This window comes from Pseudochaenichthys georgianus, chromosome 5, assembly GCF_902827115.2.
Source record: "Pseudochaenichthys georgianus chromosome 5, fPseGeo1.2, whole genome shotgun sequence".
Taxonomy (NCBI): domain Eukaryota; kingdom Metazoa; phylum Chordata; class Actinopteri; order Perciformes; family Channichthyidae; genus Pseudochaenichthys; species Pseudochaenichthys georgianus.
The window spans coordinates 14,890,731-14,910,458 of NC_047507.1; the positions used below are offsets into that span (position 1 = coordinate 14,890,731).

At 39.1% G+C, this 19,728-nt stretch overlaps 1 protein-coding gene across 1 annotated transcript; it reads left to right on the forward strand.

Moving 5' to 3' along the window:
• The first annotated feature begins 12,809 nt into the window (after positions 1 to 12,809).
• On the forward strand, positions 12,810 to 14,874 carry rpl29 (ribosomal protein L29). Its single transcript, XM_034083271.1, has 4 exons — positions 12,810 to 12,867; positions 13,313 to 13,365; positions 13,546 to 13,610; positions 14,691 to 14,874. The coding sequence occupies exons 2-4, from the start codon at positions 13,329 to 13,331 to the stop codon at positions 14,790 to 14,792; spliced, it is 204 nt and encodes a 67-aa protein (XP_033939162.1). The 5' UTR covers positions 12,810 to 12,867; positions 13,313 to 13,328; the 3' UTR covers positions 14,793 to 14,874.
• The last annotated feature ends 4,854 nt before the right edge of the window (positions 14,875 to 19,728 follow it).

Genomic DNA, 19,728 nt, shown 5'->3' on the forward strand with positions numbered 1-19,728 from the left:
AGTACATTTTACCATAAAACACATTATGGATTTATGGTTTATAACATTTAGGAGTGAGCGTGTTGGTTACAACATAGGGCTCTCCCAGCTTCATTAATATTCGATAGGAGACCAATTTACATCCAGACGGCAGGAATACTAACTGACCTCTTCCTCTCTCCATTCACAGACTCTCCCTCTCTTTGAGTCTCTGCCTGTGTAAGTGTGTGTCTCATGTCTTCAGCTGTGTGTGGTCTGCCTTTTGCATCTTTGTGTGTTTTGCTGTGACCTCAAGAGAAGTCATCCAGTCCGGTTAGCAGGTCAGCTCCTGAGATATGAGAACGTCTTATTTTTACCATCTAAAAGGTTTGCTTAATTTAGCATGTGGATAGTGTTGTGCCGATGTCCTCCATCATTAATAAGTTTCCTGAAATGTATGGAGGTGTGTGGCGCAGTGGGTTGTGCGTTGGTGTTCGGATCAGGGGGTCACAGTTTCTAACCCCACTGCAGTCAGCGTGTCCCTGGGCAAGACACTTCACCCCAAAATTACTCCTGTGGGGATTGCCCACAGTATTGAGTATGTAAGTCGCTTTGGATAAAAGCGTCTAACAAGTAACATGTAATGTATTGACATGAAAAGTATGTTGTATTGTTTCAAAATTGCACATTGTGTATTACTGAGTTGTAGGTTTGTGCCAAATAATGACGTAAACACATAATTGTACCTTTGTGGAGTAGAGGTAATAGTAGCTAGGTTGCAGTTACTGTAATGGCCAATGCCTCCTTTCCACATCCATGAGAATGTGTTTTGGTCAACATGACATAAATATTGTCCAGCTGGTGGCGTATGCAGCTCTTGCTGGGTCGCAAAGAAGAGGAAGAAGAACATAAAAAGTAATGCTTGTTTGGAGACTTTGGTACAAGTTTTAATCAGAACAACTTTTACTGCTACCACAAATTACAATCATGAAGATAGAAAAATAAAGAGTTAGTAGAAAAATGAGAGATAATATCAATCAAACAAATGTGCAAAAGTGAAACGTAAGCATAAAGTCCAATAAAAAAAGTGCATCACTGTATTATCTTTAAAACAAGTAGTAGGAGTAGTATTAATGATATGTTGTGTAAAGCTCGTTTTCTCTTAATTAGTTCAACAAAACAACGGCAGCATTTGAAAGCGGTTGTTGTTATTGACAAACACAACACGTTACGTGGCTTGAAGGACATCAGGAACGGACTGCACCAGCGTAGAGGGGTGGATGAGAGGATGACATTAATGATTCATGGCCAGGGTTCGGTTGTTGTCGGTTACTGGCAGAGTGCCTGACGTCCCTCCAGACGGGCTAAACGATGATGTCATGCTTTAGAGTATCGATTAAACTCCCCGCTCTAACTCATCGCCCCGTCTCTCTCTTTCTCTGTTGTTCTCTGTGTCTTTCTCTCCTCTCCTCATACAATGACCTCATCAAGTCCATCATCAACCAGATGCATCCACTAAAATAATAAAACTCCCATCCAGAGAGTCATAAAACACGTTATAATCAGATGGTCCACGCCAGGATCGATAATTTCCAGTTAGACCCGGTACCCATACAAGGCCGCTTTGGATGCTGCAGTGGGATGCAGAGGAGGGGGGGGGAGGATTGATGGAGGCCGAGAGTTGGGTTACATCTAAAGTGCACCAGAGAATCGATAGCTTGTGGAGGCCCTGGCACACAGTCAGAGTTATGGACCGGTGTTTCGTGAGAACCGAAGCACACAGGCCTGCTCCACAGAACAGCCCTAACAAAAACAAGAGATTGGGTTTCACTTTCAAAGTATTACACACGGACAATTATATGCACCTTCTGAAACAACAACGATCTGATGCGAACAGCTTTTCACTACTGTAATTGCTTCATTCTGTGGTATTACTAATGTACAACTCAACAGGTTTGGAATAATGACGTATTCCGTTAGCTGAGAATCGTTATCACTTATGGAGAATATTGTCAGGATAAGCCACAGATATATATTTGGTCTTTAAACACTCTGTGCCTCCGAAGACAGCCTCTTGCTAATCTGACACTTCAGCCAATAGGATTTTACAAGAATGGTGATGCCAAAGGAGTTTATTAGTAATAGGTTCTTTTTATAGCCAAATACATTTAAACGTTGAACATAACCATCTACTGAACAGGTGGGATGAGCAGCATTGGTTACCATGTTGCTCAGGTCAAATATCATGTTGTTATTGTATGTAATTTCAAGGAACAGATGAAATAACATTGTATTGAGTCTTAGACAAGTTGATCTGTTGGTGACGTAATGAGAAATCAGGTGATACAAAACATTTAAAGTCTGTGATTATAAGCAATGTATATTAGGCCTTTTTGAGGATGGTTGAAATAGTGTGGCATTTAAGAGATGTAGACCATGATGACGTAATAAAAAGAAGACATTTATAAAGGATTTGGCGATCACTGACTTGGGAAACAAGGGAACATTTGATGAGAAAAAGAAAGAAGAGGAAAGAAAAGATAGATGAATGTACAACTCAATGCTACCTCTCACTGTTCGGACTAACTCTATAATATAAGTAAGTGGATTGGCAAGGTTAACCGTTAGTAAAAAAATGTATCTCAAGTTTGAACTAAAGTCTTGTTCTCAACTCATTCATGAAATCCATGGTTTGTTTTCGTCTTTCTTTTCTTTCCATTCTCATTCCTAGTACAAGCTCAGCTACTGCTGCATCAATCTCTACTGGAGTGTGTGCTCCTCAGAGCAGAGCTGACCATGTGACTGTTCACAGATCACTGTGTTTCACTCAGGATGTTTGGACATAGCGAGTGATTCTGCTCGACCACGTTTGTGTGTTCGGATACACAATGGAGGCCAGACCGAAACAAATACACCCACACACACACACACACACACATACACACACACACACACTCACGCGTGCCCACACACACACACACACACACACACACACACACACACACACACACACACACACACACACACACACACACACACACACACACACACACTCACAGTGAGTGAGTGAGTGTCCTGCGTTTGCCTTGCTGAACTGCACTGCAGAGCTCCATTCATAGTTAATCAATGGAGAGGAAATGTAGATCCTAGATTATCCTTCGCAATGGCCTCTTTTCTCTTTCTTTCTTTCTCTCTCTCTCATATATCTTTCCTCTCTATTTCTTTATCTCTCTCTCTCATACCTTTTTTGTTATCCAAATGTGTCTCATACCGCCTTGCTTCATCTTTGTTAGCTTCATTTTTCTGCCTTGATCCTCCTTGCCCCCCCCCCATCCTTTCCTCCAAGACTCATTTTTAGTTGAATGTTATATCAAACAGAAGCTGGCTGCTGAATGAGAGGGATTTGCTAACTCCCCCCTCCTCTGCATTTTCTCTCTCACACACATATGCATAACCAGCCACAGTACTGAGTGATCCGCTAGAGAAGATCAAAGGGAGAATTAATTCCACTATACTCAAGACACACACACTCTCTGCTGAAAGCTATTCATTCATTAATGCTGCACACTCAGTTTCATTTATCACTGGCCTTGAGTTAGTGAAACAGACAACAGTCTGGAAAACAGGAGATAATATTTTGTTTTCCTGTCACACGCACTTGATTTTGTCTGCACATACATTGATGTAATAGTAGGCTACATCTGTGGCTAAGAGTATGCGTTAATAAAGCATGTTCACTTTCACGCATGGAGAGATACATTTATGTGAATGCACGCACAATTACGCTGCCTGCTCACTTGCTAGGATCTGCTGTCACATGGCCTCCGCTCAGGAACACACGAGGCAGTGCAGAGGAACATGATCACATCTCACGCTGTCAGGCATTTCTCCCACTTCTCCACCTGAATGTGAGAAACATGTTAGTGTTCTTGTGTCCATCAGCTTTGTTACTGATTCTCTCTGGTTATAAAGGGACAGATCTATAGTGTCAAGGGTAACTATATATATATATATATATATATATATTATATTATATATAATAACTTTTCAGATGAAAAAAAAATCCACGACTACACTAGGACCACAAAGTGTTTTTTCGCCCACTCCAGCTGGATTTCCAATCATTGCAACCCAAACCCCTGCAGATGCATCATCTCCCTCCCACCAGTGTTTTCTATTGGAAATCTATCTACCTCACCCTGCTCGAAGACAGGACACATGCAGCCCTTATGGATCACACTTTGAAGCTGTGGGACCTAGAATTGGATACAAATGTTATGGATCGGGTCCCTGTTTCTCTGATAGTTTGTGCTGTTTCCTGTAGCAGCAGATACAAACCAGATGTGATTTCCGAGAAGCAGTGATATTTTTTACTATCTTTACAGATCACATTTGTGTAAGAGATGTCTTTTTTTTGGTAATTGATGTTGAAAAGAGTGTATATCACAGGATGTATAGAGTTCAAGCAAAGAAATATTAAGGATGAACTAAAGGAGGCCACAAATGTAGGCACGGTTAGTCAAGAAATAGAGATCTCAAATTATTTATATTATAATTAATATGAATATTATATTTAATCACAATGGTTATGTTAAATGCCTCTGGTCAACATGAGAGTACATGATGTTTATATTGTTGTTGTGATCAAATGTGTCTAATGCACCCATGAAGAAGTTAAGTATTTCAACTGTTTAATCAATATGTTGTGCTTTAAAATAAAATAAAATGTATTTTCCTTCAAACTTTGGCTTTATTTTCAGGGTTTTGGCCATCATACTTGATTTCCAGTGCACTGAGGGATTATTACTTACTTTTGGGGTGAACTTGATTACTTCTACGAAATATCCTGGAACACTGTTTCCATATAGAAAGGGATACTTGATGTTGAGGATAAATGTAATCCTTCCAATGTTACTCTTTTTTGTTTGTGTTTTCAATATTTGTAAGCACCTTAGGCATTATAAACACACACCGTTTCCGTTAAACTTGCAGAGAAGATTGTATTTTCATGTATTTAGGATTTTTTTAAACACCACATGGAAAATCCTGCAGCCAAAAAAAACATCTAATCAGCAGACAGTGTTTGCACAACATTTTTAGGCTGACCCTAAAATTCCCTCAGCATAAAAAAAGAAACCCTCAGGCGGAGCAGCAGCTTTTTCCCCTCCTGCCAACATGTTTAATCAACACCTTCATCTAGCATCTCTGCAGATGTGTGATTAACAAGATGAGACCTACTTTCCCCCTCACACAGACATCAGCGGGTTTCCAGCTGCAAGCACTGCTCTCCCTTTAAATGGCGCGTGTGTGTGTGTGTGTGTGTGTGTGTGTGTGTGTGTGTGTGTGTGTGTGTGTGTGTGTGTGTGTGTGTGTGTGTGTGTGTGTGTGTGTGTGTGTGTGTGTGTGTGTGTGTGTGTGTGTGTGTGTGTGTGTGTGTGTGTGTGTGTGTGTGTGTGTGTGTGTGTGTGTGTGTGTGTGTGTGTGTGTGTGTGTGTGTGTGTGTGTGTGTGTGTGTGTGTGTTTCAACATGTGGAGGCCGGTCACTGAAGTGCTTCCTTTGTAATTACAGACACCTTGACAGCAGTTTATTTACTAAAAGAAGAGAGATGGAAGATGTAACAGTGTGCTAATGCATGTTATTAATGTCATGTTTAAATGATTACAACTTTTTTTAAGGGCACCCTATAGGGTCTGAAGCAATGTCACAATAAAAAGAATACCGAAATGCATTTTATTTGAATTCTGAGGGTGTCAATATGACAGCTTGTTTGTTATAAAACAGAAATGCAATATTCACATGAAATAAACTGAGAGAGTTAAGTCATATATATGACTTATCTCTCTCAAGAGCCTGTCCTTGAAAGAGATGATGCCTATTTATTTCACTGTTTCTTTTCACAGAGAATAACCAATAATATTGAAGGTCAAAATAAGCATGTTATGCATGTCTAAGGTGAACTACTTCATCAAAAACAATGATCAACTTCTAAATATACTTTCTTTACAGTAATCTTCCATATTTATACAAAGAATGCCCCTGCTTGTTCTTTGGATACCCTCTCCCAAACACTGCAGTATGTCTGTTTTAACAGAATTAAATACAATCACACAGATGATCTATTTTCTATTAACCAAAGTGCATTATTGTGTTAGAGTGCACACCTACTTTTCCTTCAGGGAAACCAATGTTTCTAATTAAAAGATAAGTGACACTATTCATTACTGGAATGCCATGAAAGAACAAAACAAATAGTTTCCATAGCTTGTCTTCCTCCTCTTGCCTTCAAACAACACCTGAATAAATCTATGATGATTCATCATTTGATGCTTGTTTAGTTATGCTTACTCTGTAATGACTTTCTCGTGACTGAATTAGTTTAGAGTAGCTGTAATAATCTATCACCCCCACTGTGTTTTCTTTCAACACCAATAGCTCATTTTAAGTTTGAGTATCTCTGCAGTATAATACATTATAAATGCCCAGTGGCAGAGAAGATTGTTTTTAATCTTCATTTCTCTCTCTGTTTCTCTAGAAGGACAATAGTGAGTCGTGCCTGTTTGTGAGGCCGGTCTCTTCCCATCTTCCCACTGAGACAGAATGCAGGTCAGAGTGAGACTGGCTGTCCCTGACACATATTGTATAACGCGCTACCCAACAACACTGTTCAAAAATATCCAATACTGAGTTGAGCTGCACTGTGTGCGAGTTTGTGTGCGTAGGTGTAACGACTGAATGGAGGACTCAATAGCACGACTCGGAGACAAAGGATTAGGATGCAAAAAAGGTCTTTATATCCAAGGTTCGGTACACGGGAGATCAGTCAATAAGGCTAACAAAACAGACGAGGAGTAGACAGGAACCGGGTCAGGACACGAAGCTGGATCAGGTACACGTGGAATCAGATACTAGAAAAACACTGCTGGAACGCTAGGAATAACTAAGACGAACTGGCACAGAAGGGACTGTGGATGCAGACTAAATAGACAGAGGGAGAGATGATAATGGGGCACAAGTGAGGCTAATTAGGGAAGGGAAGCAGGTGGAGTTCAATCAAGGGCAGGAAAGCTGAGACTGAAATGAGAGAAACAACAATGAAAACAGGAACAATAACAAAAACATCAACATGCTGGCTAAGCCCTTACAGTAGGTGTGTTGTGAGAATTCATAGATGTGTATGTGCAGCAAATGTGTGTGCACTGTTTGAATGTGTGTGAGTGTGGCAGTGAAACAAATGAGTCAGATTGTGATTGATACAAATTTGTGTGCATTCAGTTTTTGGTCAATTATTTAACAGGTGAATCACTTTTACACATTTTTCTTTGTAATCTCTGATATGGAGACTGTCCTCGCAGAAGTTCTGCATCAGCCTTTCTGGAGGAGCCATACACGCTATCATAGAATGAATAACGTCTGTGTATAAAGGAGGTCGGTTACATGAAACTGCTTTCTATCATTTCTATACATCCTGTTTACTGGTGGATTATATTCACAATATCGCATATATTCACACGAGCATTCGGAAATTCAGTTACATGAAGCTATGGAAGAAAAAGATTTTAGAGTGAATCAGTGTGAGTTATTGTGTGTTGTAAAGTTGCATTATCTTTGATGGTTAGAAACAGAACTTTATAATCAGCAAGTGCATTCATGATGAGACAATGAAAAGGGACAGGGAAAATGTAATCATATTTAATGGCTCACATTCATTTTCTGGCTTCTGAGTTTTGAATTACTTTGATTGAGTGCAGGAAGGCCTGAGACAAACACATTTCAGTGATGAATACTGGAAGAAATGATAGCATGTCTCAGTTTGTGGGTTGTCTAAATAGAGAAAAAGCCTTATTATTGGATATTGGATGTGCTGAAAATCATGTTTTGAATAATGTATTTATGTTTGAAAAAAAGAAAAACTTTGTACACTGCCTTCATTTTTCTCTTTTGTTCTCTCAGGGATATTAAATAAAAGACATCAACAAAGTATTAATATTTCCAATGCACATTGAACGCAGGCTCTGAACAAAATGAGCCACAAGAAAGTGTATAGAACAGAGGCGATTGGATGTGTTTTTTTTTTACAATTAAATGTTTCTGTATTTGATCAAAAAATCTTGGCTACCGAAAGCTGAATTAAAATGTCAGATTTGTACTCTCCTTGTAAAAGAGTATTTACGATTAAAAAGTTAACGTAAATGTGTTAGACCATATTCTTGTACTTTAGTTGTGTGGAGACAAAAATGTGTTATTTTTTTAGGAAAAAAAGTGTTATGTTTATGTTTATGTTTATGTTCACTTTTTTTCCTATTTGTTCTAAAACTTAGCTGGATGTTTCTGGGGAAAGTGTTTTCTAACCAATTCGACTCATCAACTTTTCTGAGGAATAATATGTGTTTGTAACTTGTTTCTACTGCCCCCAAGTGGCCGAAGAAAAAAGAACAGCTGTTGTGTTTTACAGTATTAAACGAATAGAAATGATACTTTCAGTGTGGAATCACATGTTAATGCCCTGCTTGAGCTCTAACTAAGCTCTAACTTGTTCTGGTGGTCGTGTGTGTGTGTGTGTGTGTGTGTGTGTGTGTGTGTGTGTGTGTGTGTGTGTGTGTGTGTGTGTGTGTGTGTGTGTGTGTGTGTGTGTGTGTGTGTGTGTGTGTGTGTGTGTGTGTGTGTGTGTGTGTGTGTGTGTGTGTGTGTGTGTGTGTGTGTGTGTGTGTGTGTGTGTGTGTGTGTGTGTGTGTGTGTGTGTGTGTGAGCTGAGCCTAAGCGTTGTGGAGGATAAACAGAGGAGAGACAGATGGATGGATGGATGGACAAAGAGTGGAAGAGAATACATTCTTCCTGCTCCCTCCATCCCTGATGCTTCATCTCCTGAAGGCCTTCATTCAAATCAGCGTCCTTCCATTCATCACCTCTCATTAACCAATAGGAACACTTGATCTTAGCCAAGACCGCCCCCTTGTTTTCTCCCAGCACAAATACAAACCGCTTCCCTCCTCTGCTCTTAAAATGTTTCATTCTGCTTTTTATATCCATACACTATTGTCGATCTTTAGAGCATAATGAATGAAATCAGTGCAACAAAGCAACGTTAAAGCATTAATGGAAGATTGATAGCTACAGTAGACAGTATAAAAGAGAAATAGTGTGCAATGAATTATTGCCTGAGCTGCAGGTCAGGACAGATGTCTCAAACACAATATCTGTACTTGAGCATTCAGGACCTACCTGCAGTGCAAAACACAAGCTCACACACACACACACACACACACACACACACACACACACACACGCACACGCACACGCACACGCACACACACACACACACACACATAATTCACACAGCAAGAGTGAGAGAATCTCAGTGTCTTCACAGTCAATACCAGCTTGATGGTGAAGTGGAGTGACTTAGCGAGTGATGTACCAGTGATTTCATCTGATGGAGCACAGTCAAGTGTTTTGTTGTAGGTGACGGTTTTGCACAAACCTCTGCAAATTCTTCCTGCTGGGCAGTTAGACCTAACAATCATTGATTATGTTGTTTAAGGCAACTTTTCAGAACTTTTGCACGCTCAAATGCATTTTGGTCATCGTAGATGTGTAGGAAGTGCGCTCCTTTTCAGGGCGTGACCAGAGTGTGGTGGCTGTATGTTCAGTTGATCCATATGTTGGATCCAAATGTTTGGAAAACCATTCATTAGCTCTCATTCAGGGCACTATATGAGCAGTCAAGAAGACCTTACAGTAAACACATTCATGCACAATTGGGTATTTGTTAACTTTTTAATCCCAAATAAAGAACATGTTCCTTTCATTTTAAGTATTCAATACTCTGGTGTTCTCCCCATGTTCTTATATTCATTATCATATGTGTATGTGACACTTCGTGGATCTTCCATTCTGTTTGGTTGTGCCTCCTAATGCATCCAAAATCCAGAGTCATAATAAGCAGATTCTTTCATGTGTTGAGGTGAAGTGAGTCCCTGAGGGATTGATGCTCTGCTGCTCAAAGACAAGATTTCCTCTCACAGATGAAAAGGAAATGAAAGTGGGTGGGAAGCAGCGCAAAAGAGGGAGCCGGAGAGCAAACAGAGTGAGTTCAGGGGTAAAACTGAGAGAGAAGTGCCAAGTGAGAAACGAGCAAATGACTGAGTTGGAGGCAAAGAAAAAGAGAGCATGGGAAGATGGTTCATGAATTAGAAAAGGGGGGAGAAGAAAAGGGTGAAAGTGAAAGAAAGTAAAGCAGAGAGGTTAGAATTGTAAAACAGAATACCAACTTCATGTAAATGGGATGGACAAAAAATGAGAAACAAAACTATGTAATGTAATGTATTCCAGTGCAATACCACCTTTAACTATGCTGTGCTATATCAGTAGTAGATTAAGCTCCACGTTTCCAAAAAACATGATGAACTATAAATGCATTTGCAGGCCTGTATACTGTGTTTTTTATATTATTATTATATTCTGCAGCTGGACCGAGTAAAGTTGACAGTGAGACACTTTATTCATATGAAACCATTTTTTACACAAGTTCGTTCATTAACATTTACATTTAAAAACACATATACAAAGTGCAAATCACATACAAGAAAAACATTTATCAAGAATTCATACAAATACAACACACTTATGAATGTAGCAACCAGGTCCCATCCTGATCAACCCTTAAACCTACGGACTTTTTAATATGATGTGTTTATCTGATACGAAATCTTACTCAAAGTGTAAAGTAACCACTAGCTGTAGCTGTGATACAATTGCAGTGGAGTAAACAGTACAATATATCCCTCTTACAGTAAATCACTCCGCAGAACCATCATTATCGTATACACTAGCTGTGCCTGTGATCTTAAACTAGAACATCCTCCTGACACTAGACCATTCTTTGTAGGCTGGCCTTTCTACCCTGAGAAACAGAACAGAGAGAATGACAACAAATGGATCACGGCATCAAATGGAGATGTAAAAGTAATTCAACTGTGTCTATTATATTGAATAGGCAATACAATATCAGGGACACATGTCTAATAAACATAACAAATTATGCGGGTGCACATGCAATGATTTGTCTTTCCTTTTGTTGGACATTTTTCTCAGACATGTAATATCTCAGTACAGCAGACAAGACCTTCATGTTCTTTTATCTAATTAAATTAGTGTCGGTCCTCAGAGAACTGAACGTGTGTGTGTAGGTGTTGAAAAGTGTGTGAACAGAGAATAAATAACAATTAGGGACAGACGGATGGACAGATAGACAGACAGACGGATAGATAGATAGATAGATAAATAAATAGATGGATCGATAGATCGATAGATAGATAGATAGATAGATAGATAGATAGATAGATAGATAGATATACAGACAGACAGACAGACAGACAGACAGACAGACAGACGGATAGATAGATTGATTGATTGATAGATAGATAGATAGATAGATAGATAGATAGATAGATAGATAGATAGATAGATAGATAGATAGATAGATAGATAGATAGATAGATAGATAGATAGATAGAGCCCAATCCAAGTTATTTGGAGCTGTTTGTTTGAAGAATTATCAGTGAATAAAGTGAGATCATCTGGCTTCATTAAAAAAGATTTCACACGGATAACTGAGAACATATTCACAGATATTTTGCAGTACAGTATAAGCTCCCGCTCCCACACCAACAACACTACATGTGTGAAGAATCTCACAGGAAAAGGAAACCAATCCTCTCTTGACCACTATCAGAGCAGAAAGTATGAAATAACACATGTACCCAAATCTGTAAATGAATTAGCTGACCTGAGAATGAAAGGAGAAAGAGAAAGTTAGGGACTTGTTTACAAAAATCACTTGGTGTATGAACCAGTGTGTGTGTGTGTGTGTGTGTGTGTGTGTGTGTGTGTGTGTGTGTGTGTGTGTGTGTGTGTGTGTGTGTGTGTGTGTGTGTGTGTGTGTGTGTGTGTGTGTGTGTGTGTGTGTGTGTGTGTGTGAAAATATATTAAGTAAAATACTAAATATCAGGTAGACACCCACCAAGTAAACAATATTAGAAAAAGTAAGATATCAACACATATTTTAAGCAAAACATGTATCTTTTAGTCTAAATTACAAATGAATAATTCTAGATGATTTGAGCTAAATATCTAACACCAGCCTGCTTCTGTTTAAGGTTCATGGAAAATTAGTTATTGTGCAATTTTAAGTCAAAATCATGATGTCCAAATCTTCATATTTTACAATTCTGACTTTCAATCAATCAATCAAAGTTTATTTAGCCCACTATCACAAATGTTACATTTGTCTCAGTGGGCTTTACAGTTTGTACAGATTATGAATGATTTCAATGGGTATTTCAATCAAGTTTGATCAATAACTATACATGTGTAAGACTCATCCTTAATGTTTTTGTGTGTATGAAAGAGCTCTCTACTGCACATTAAAGAGTTAAGGCTTATATGGAAAGGAAAACAGCAACTAAGTTATGAGAGGAAAGATAGGAAGGATACAATTCTGTTTACATTGTGACATATCTTTTTGGATAAAGAGACACACTGGGGATCCCCTTGTGTTTGTACCCCTGAAAATTATTTATTAATTAATTATTTTAGTGAAGGCAGGTAAGATGTGTATACCTGTAATATATTGTGTTCTTTTTGCCACACGCACGCACGCACGCACGCACGCACGCACGCACGCACACACACACACACACACACACACACACACACACACACACACACACACACACACACACTGGCTGTCATATATGTGTGCACAGGGTGACATCATGTGGTCAGTTGAGGGCTCTCACCGGTAGTTCCATAAACCATCTGCAGGCGGCGCTGATCTCATAATCTTCTTCTTCTTCTTCTGCGGGGTCAAGTTTTCTTCCTTTTCCGGTTGTCGTCTGTTCGTGTGGCAGGTACAGAGTTTTCCCATCTATGTGCACTTTTAAAATCTTCATCAATCTTCGTGTATTTTACACTCAAATACACAAACAGCTACCGAGTGTGATACATCACCTTATTGTTCATATGTATATGGCAATATGTATAAGATTTGATCATCATTAATGGTTACATTTTACATTTGAAAAGTGCTAACGCCGCCGAAAGCCAAGCAGCTAGCGTTCAGTTCAACGCAGGGCACTACAATGCTCACTTGTAGTATAATAGCATATTTTTGGTCTTATATGTACATTTACAATTACACTTCCCTGCTATAATTGTTGCTAGTTTGTCTTTGAACCAACGCATCTGTTTATATGCTGCAAAGCTTCCTGTGCTACCGGCTAGCGATTCAAACATTAGCAAACATGCACAAAACATGCTGAATAAAGACTAACGTCTACTTTTTCCTTTCTTCAGATAAACAAGTGTCGAAATGGCCAAGTCAAAGAATCACACAACCCACAACCAGTGTAAGTATTATTGCAGTGTGAAGTTTACTCTTTGAGGAGCTTACTTTTGAAAGCTGTTACACAAATGTCTGACTGACTTTACATGCACCACCACCATCTTGTCAAGTGGTCTTTGCAGAAGTGGATGTTGCAAGGTTTGGTATAAACTGTTAGTGTAATTGTGTCTCCTTTTCTTAACAGCTCGTAAGGCCCATAGGAATGGCATCAAGAAGCCCACATCTCAGCGATATGAGTCTCTGAAGGGGGTACGTACTGTTTCTGTTGTATGTGAAATCAGGTTTTAGTGAGAACCTGGACATTTGAAGTGTTTGCATGAAAGGTGATTTGTTTGTGTATTTGGACTAACTAATCTGCGAAGCACAGACTCGTTGAGCAATCACCCCCGCCCTAGACCTTATTTTCAGTCCATATGTGGATTCCAGATTGATTGAGACTATTCTGTTGAAGTGGCTGTCTTGGGTCGTCTTTTTATTCAGTTATTTTTAAGTTGATGAGGCCTCCCAACAAGTTATAGGCTCATATCCATGTATCTTTTTTTAAACAACAAATCACAAGTCTCCTCACGATGCAATATTCTTTGAAAGGGTTGATCTTTACACTTCTATAGAATGGCAAACTTAGCCAGAAAAGGAGCTTTATTTGAAAGAAATGATGTTGGCGAAATCAATTATCTTAAAATTCTTAAATTAGAGAACGTGGGTTTTCACATACATGATATTAAGTGTAAGGAAGATCCTTAGTTCTACGTGTTGTTTAGTCACTATGATAATGTCAAACCTTGTCTGGAGAATTGTGAAAGTTACGTTTTCTTCCACTAAGCAAAAATATATGTTCTTAGTTGGAAGCTGATCTGATTGTGTGCTCATTTATAAGAAACTATGCTACTTCATCCATCTTCCATGTGGATAACATATTGCACACAAGTGCCTGGAAAATTCTGCTACTATTATTATCAAGGTTGTTGTCATTTATAAAGGGTTTAGAATGATTTGGCTGAAGACGGACTGCTGTGTCTGAATGAGAGTACGTCTGATCTTTGCCACTGGTCAGTCAGTGTTCAACAGTGGCAGCAACTGCAAATGATGTGTTAGGTCTGTAAGTTAAAAAGATCTGCTATCATGTCGTTTTTCTTTTTACCCTGATATGAACATATGACGAAGACTAAAATGCAAACTAACAAGTGTTTTGTTTGTTTTTTGTCAGCTTGAGCCTTTGTGTCTTTCGCTCCGTTTAATTATTATTTTGCTTTAAAACGCATCTTGGAATTGTTCATTACTTCAACACTATAATTCAACACTCACTTTAATTTTCTTTCTTTGCTGCAGGTGGACCCTAAGTTCCTGAAGAACATGCGCTTTGCTAAGAAGCACAACAAGAAGGGCGCGAAGCAGGGACAGAAGACAGAGAAGGCAGTGCAGTCTAAATAGTCATCCGGTCCCCGCCACGTTGTCAATGTTCCATAGACTGTTTCCACCATCACAATAAAGCTATGCTTTGTTAACAAACCAACATCACTTGTTTTCCTTTTTTATTGAATGTGCCTCACTGATTGTATGTAACAAGTCATTTGATTGGGTGCCTGGGATTTGGCTTAATTCATCAAAATTGGGAATGAAGATTTTAATTTACGTTTTTTAAATATCGTCAGGTAGCTAATTAATTATACAAATGTAAAAAGCTAAACAATATAACTGCTGCATCTCGACCATTTCTGGTTAGGATCCTTCTCACAGGGAAAAATCGATTGTTGAAAATAAACCATATATTTAAGTGTTTGACATCTCTTAGAAATGTGGTTCTCTAGTGCCCAACAAGCTCTTAAAATAAAGCCTGATACAATCTTAAATTAGCATAAGAGGCCTGCTATCCTCTACTTAATATTACTGGTTTAGAAATCCCAATCGATCTTGGTTTGTACCTTCCTGTAGGAAACATTGTGGGAAAGGCTGTTGCTGTGCATGGAGTGAACATTATTTCTTTAACAAAATCAGATTCTGTTGGTTTTCCTACTCGGCTGTGATCTTTAAGTTTGCATTACCACTTAGTTAAGCACAATTTTACATTCAAATAATAGAAAACAAGGTCATTGTTTTGTCCACTTTTATTTCAATTCCTTGCTTAGTTTAGTTGCATACTCATGGCTACAGATCTCTTGGTAAAATAAACACTCATCACTGTCAAGGTATAAATAAATTGGGGTTTCTGTCCCTGCAATCCTGCACAAGAAAATAAATAATGGTCTATCTTTTTTATCTAATAGTCCTCGAACAGCAAGAGTCTCACAAGGCAGTAAAGTGAGTCTAGGACAAAAAAGGAGACGCTACCATTAAAAAGAAATGGATTAAAAAGGTACAACGTTTTATTCAAAAAAAAAAGTAATGACTTGATTTTTAGATTCCCCAATATTATAAATAAATAGCCATTAGTAACAAATGAGCTCAGTTATCAGATATGAATAAATACAGCAGAAGTGCACCTGTGCATGTAGGTTGCATTAAGCCCCTAACATTAGTTTTTTTTTACATGTACTGTAAACGTAGTGTGTGCATTATGGACTCACTTAGGTATGACTGTTAGTATTGTTGCTTTGGTTTAATTGCGTCTGGACAGTAAGCAACACAGAGCATATTAAGCATGACAATACAAAAGAAAATTCTAATAAAAAAAATATTTTAAATAAAACGTTTTAGATATAATAATAATAATACATGGGGCTTTTATAGCGCTTTTCATGAAACTCAAAGACGCTTTGACAGAGAATTAAGAAGAGAAAAAAAGACAAGAGAAAACAAAAAAAAATAGACGACAAAGAAATACAAAAAGAGATAAACAAAACAGAAAATAGGGGGGAGGCGGGTTTTGAATGCTGTGAGGGAGGAAGAATCTCTGATGGATTGGGGTAGTGAGTTCCAGAGGGTGGGTGCAGCAACGGAGAAGGCTCTGTCGCCCCAGGACTTGAGGTTGGTCCGGGTGGGGAGGGACAGGAGGTTGGCAAGAGCAGAGGGAGCGAGTGGGAGTGTGTCTGTGGAGGAGGTCAGTCAGGTAGGATGGGGCCAGGTTATGGAGATATAATTTTAAATGACCATATGTACCCCTGTTGAGACAGGGAAAGAGTACACACTTGTCTTTTAAAATCTTGTAGAGTATTCTACTACTTGTAGACCTAGAGAACCTCTCCCACTCCTCCATGCAGAGCTAGTGAAGATGAGGAGCACGTTCAGCCACAGACTCATCCCTCCATGCAGAGCTAGTGAAGATGAGGAGCACGTTCAGCCACAGGCTCATCCCTCCATGCAGAGCTAGTGAAGATGAGGAGCACGTTCAGCCACAGGCTCATCCCTCCATGCAGAGCTAGTGAAGATGAGGAGCACGTTCAGCCACAGGCTCATCCCTCCATGCAGAGCTAGTGAAGATGAGGAGCACGTTCAGCCACAGACTCATCCCTCCTCGGCACAGCACCAAGCGCCTGGGACACTTCTTTGTGCCTGTAGCCATCAGGCTGCACAACAAGGGGTCAACAATGTAACACAAAGTACTGTTCATCAAATCTGCACTGTAACTGTTACAACTTTGCAGTGGAGTTTTTATATGTACAAAAGTGGTGGGGCACAAAAAACGTAGATGTCTATAAGCTTCTGCAGTGAGGTTCATGGCTGGTGAGGCACTGGCACTGACTCTTCAGGTTTACAAATATTATATTTTGACCTAAATCAAAATATATTATTATTTCCAAAAGCTTTTTTTGTCTGATGCTTCAATTAATTTTAAACAGACAGTTCAACAGAAGGATACCCAAAAAATGTAATTTTATCATTTAAATATTGAATTGTTCTCTCTTAGGAAGATCCCATTTTCAATAAAATTGCAGTCTTACCTTGACTTGAAGATTAAGTCCATTTGCCTATCCTTCTGGACAAAAATCTCTATTACTTTTTTGTAAAAGTCCTCCTTATGTTCTTGTAGTTTCAAAAGTCTATCATAAATCGAATCTAATCAATAGATTGATGATTCGAAAATTATAAAAGTAGGGTAGAAATGTGGATATTATCCGGCTGAACAAAACGTGCATTTATCTAACAGGTTTGTTTCCACAGATCTTATTTGGAGCTATTTTCTAAAATCCTATGGAGAAATCTCATTGCTTTTTTGTCGAGGGAAGCCATGCGCAGCTTACTTCCGGGTTTTAGGACGCGTCACTGCAGCTCTCTCGTCTCCTCTTCACACACCACACTTTTCGCGGCACACGTACTTACAGCCAATCAGCTCTGAATTATGTGAGATGACGTATGGTGGGGATGGCAGCACTATGCCCCTATGGTCATTATTTTTTTGCCACACACATTACATAGGAAAATATTCTGAGCATGCGCAGTGTAGTTTTTACAGTCACAGTCACCATTGACTTAGACCAGTGGTTCCCAAACTTGTTGTGCCCAAGGCACACCAAAGGACAAGTAAAAATCTCAAGGCACACCTATTGTGCAAAATAGCCCTTATAACACGTGTTATCACTCATATCATGTAAAATATCTGTAAATGTGCATAATTATTGACTAATGCCAAATAAAATGTGACAAAGACAACTATATTACTCATGAAATATTTATTAACGAAATATTTCAGAAATTAATTTGAAACGTTATCAAATTAGGCTTCATCAAAGCAGCAACACACTCATTTAAACCAGACAGGTCACAACATTAAAAATGAGACAAAGGAAATTCAGCACAGAGAACTGTCAATGCAAGGAAGCTGCATTGTCCATGGTCCTGAACTACAAATTATAAATGTAACATTTCAGCAGAGATGGGGTCGTTACTAAAAAAAAGTAATATATTACATATTACATATTACTTTAAAAAAGTAATATATTACACTACTTCGTTACTTTACTCGTTACTTTACTCGCAGGGCCGGCCCGCCCCTCCCTGCAAGCAGATCACGCAGACTGCTAAAGTTTCAAATGTTCTCTTTAGTTCAGTTTCCATTGTCGCATAAGACTGATCCAGATCCTGAATGTTTTCCTATCTGACCATGGCTGTTCTCTGTCTCCTGCTATCTGTATATTTTGTGCAGTCTATCTCTGCTCACTCTGTTGCGTCGGCGTGTTCTCCTGCGTGTTGGCCATGTGTTGCACTGGAACCAGACACCGCAAAGACTTCAGCCGAGCACGTACGAACTGCGCATGCGTGAGTGGCAATAACTCTCTTACCAGCAGGTGGCGGTAGTGTGTATTCGTCATTCAAAACAGGCAACAACCGGAAGACAGAGAAGAAGAACAGACTGTGATATAAACAAACAACAAATAGCGTGTGCGGTAGCTCCACCTTAGCATGTGTTCTTTGCAGGTGCTTGTTGAGGTTTGACGTGGTGTTTACAGCAGTGGATAACAGCTTCTGGCCTGGACACAGTTTGCACCTCACCGTCACATTCCTGTCTATTCTTCGGATGAACTCAAAGTAATGGGCATACCTCCACCCCTCGAGTTATCGCTGACTCAGCCATGTTTATGCAGCACTGCACGTGGAGATGTGGACGCGCAAATCGCGCAGATTACGTACATATAAACCTACAAAGTACTGATATAGTAAATTACATTTTTTTTATTTTTGTGTAGTTGTATATTGCAATAATAACGTATGGTTGTCACAAAATCCCACGGCACACCCGGACTTGCCTCACGGCACACCAGTGTGCCGCGGCACACCGTTTGGGAACCACTGACTTAGACAGTAAGAGGGAGGGGCAGGATCGGGTTTTGTCCCACATGGCTCTAAACCAGCGTTTCTCAAAGTGTGGGTCGCGCCACACTGGTGGGGCGCAGAGATGTGATAGGTGGGTCGCGAAAAAAAAAATTATTTAAAAGAATAAACAAGTTTAAATGATTTGTTGTGATCATATTCTAAAGATGTTTGGATTATTGAAAAGTATACAGCTCCCTTTCATCTGAGTGTTGAGAGCTGTATCCAAATTCATGTTGGGCTCGAAGTAGGGCTGCTCGATTATGGCAAAAATCATAATCTCGATTATTTGGGTCAATAATTGATATCACAATTATTAAAAACGATTAACCATTTACTTTGAAAAACATCAATTTATTGAAGAAAATAATTTGAAAAGTATGTTTTTAACAGTTGATTACCCTGAACTTTAAGTATAATTCAACTGAAAAACCTATTTAAAAAATAAATAAAATCGTTTTATTTCGATTATGTTGTTTTCATAATCGTTGAAAGCCAAAATCGTAATTGCGATTAAAATACGATTTAATTGAGCAGCCCTAGCTCAAAGTGCACCAGATTGATGCATTCAACTTCAACATTTAAAACAAATCTTCCTGGGGGTGCATGCCCCCGGACCCTC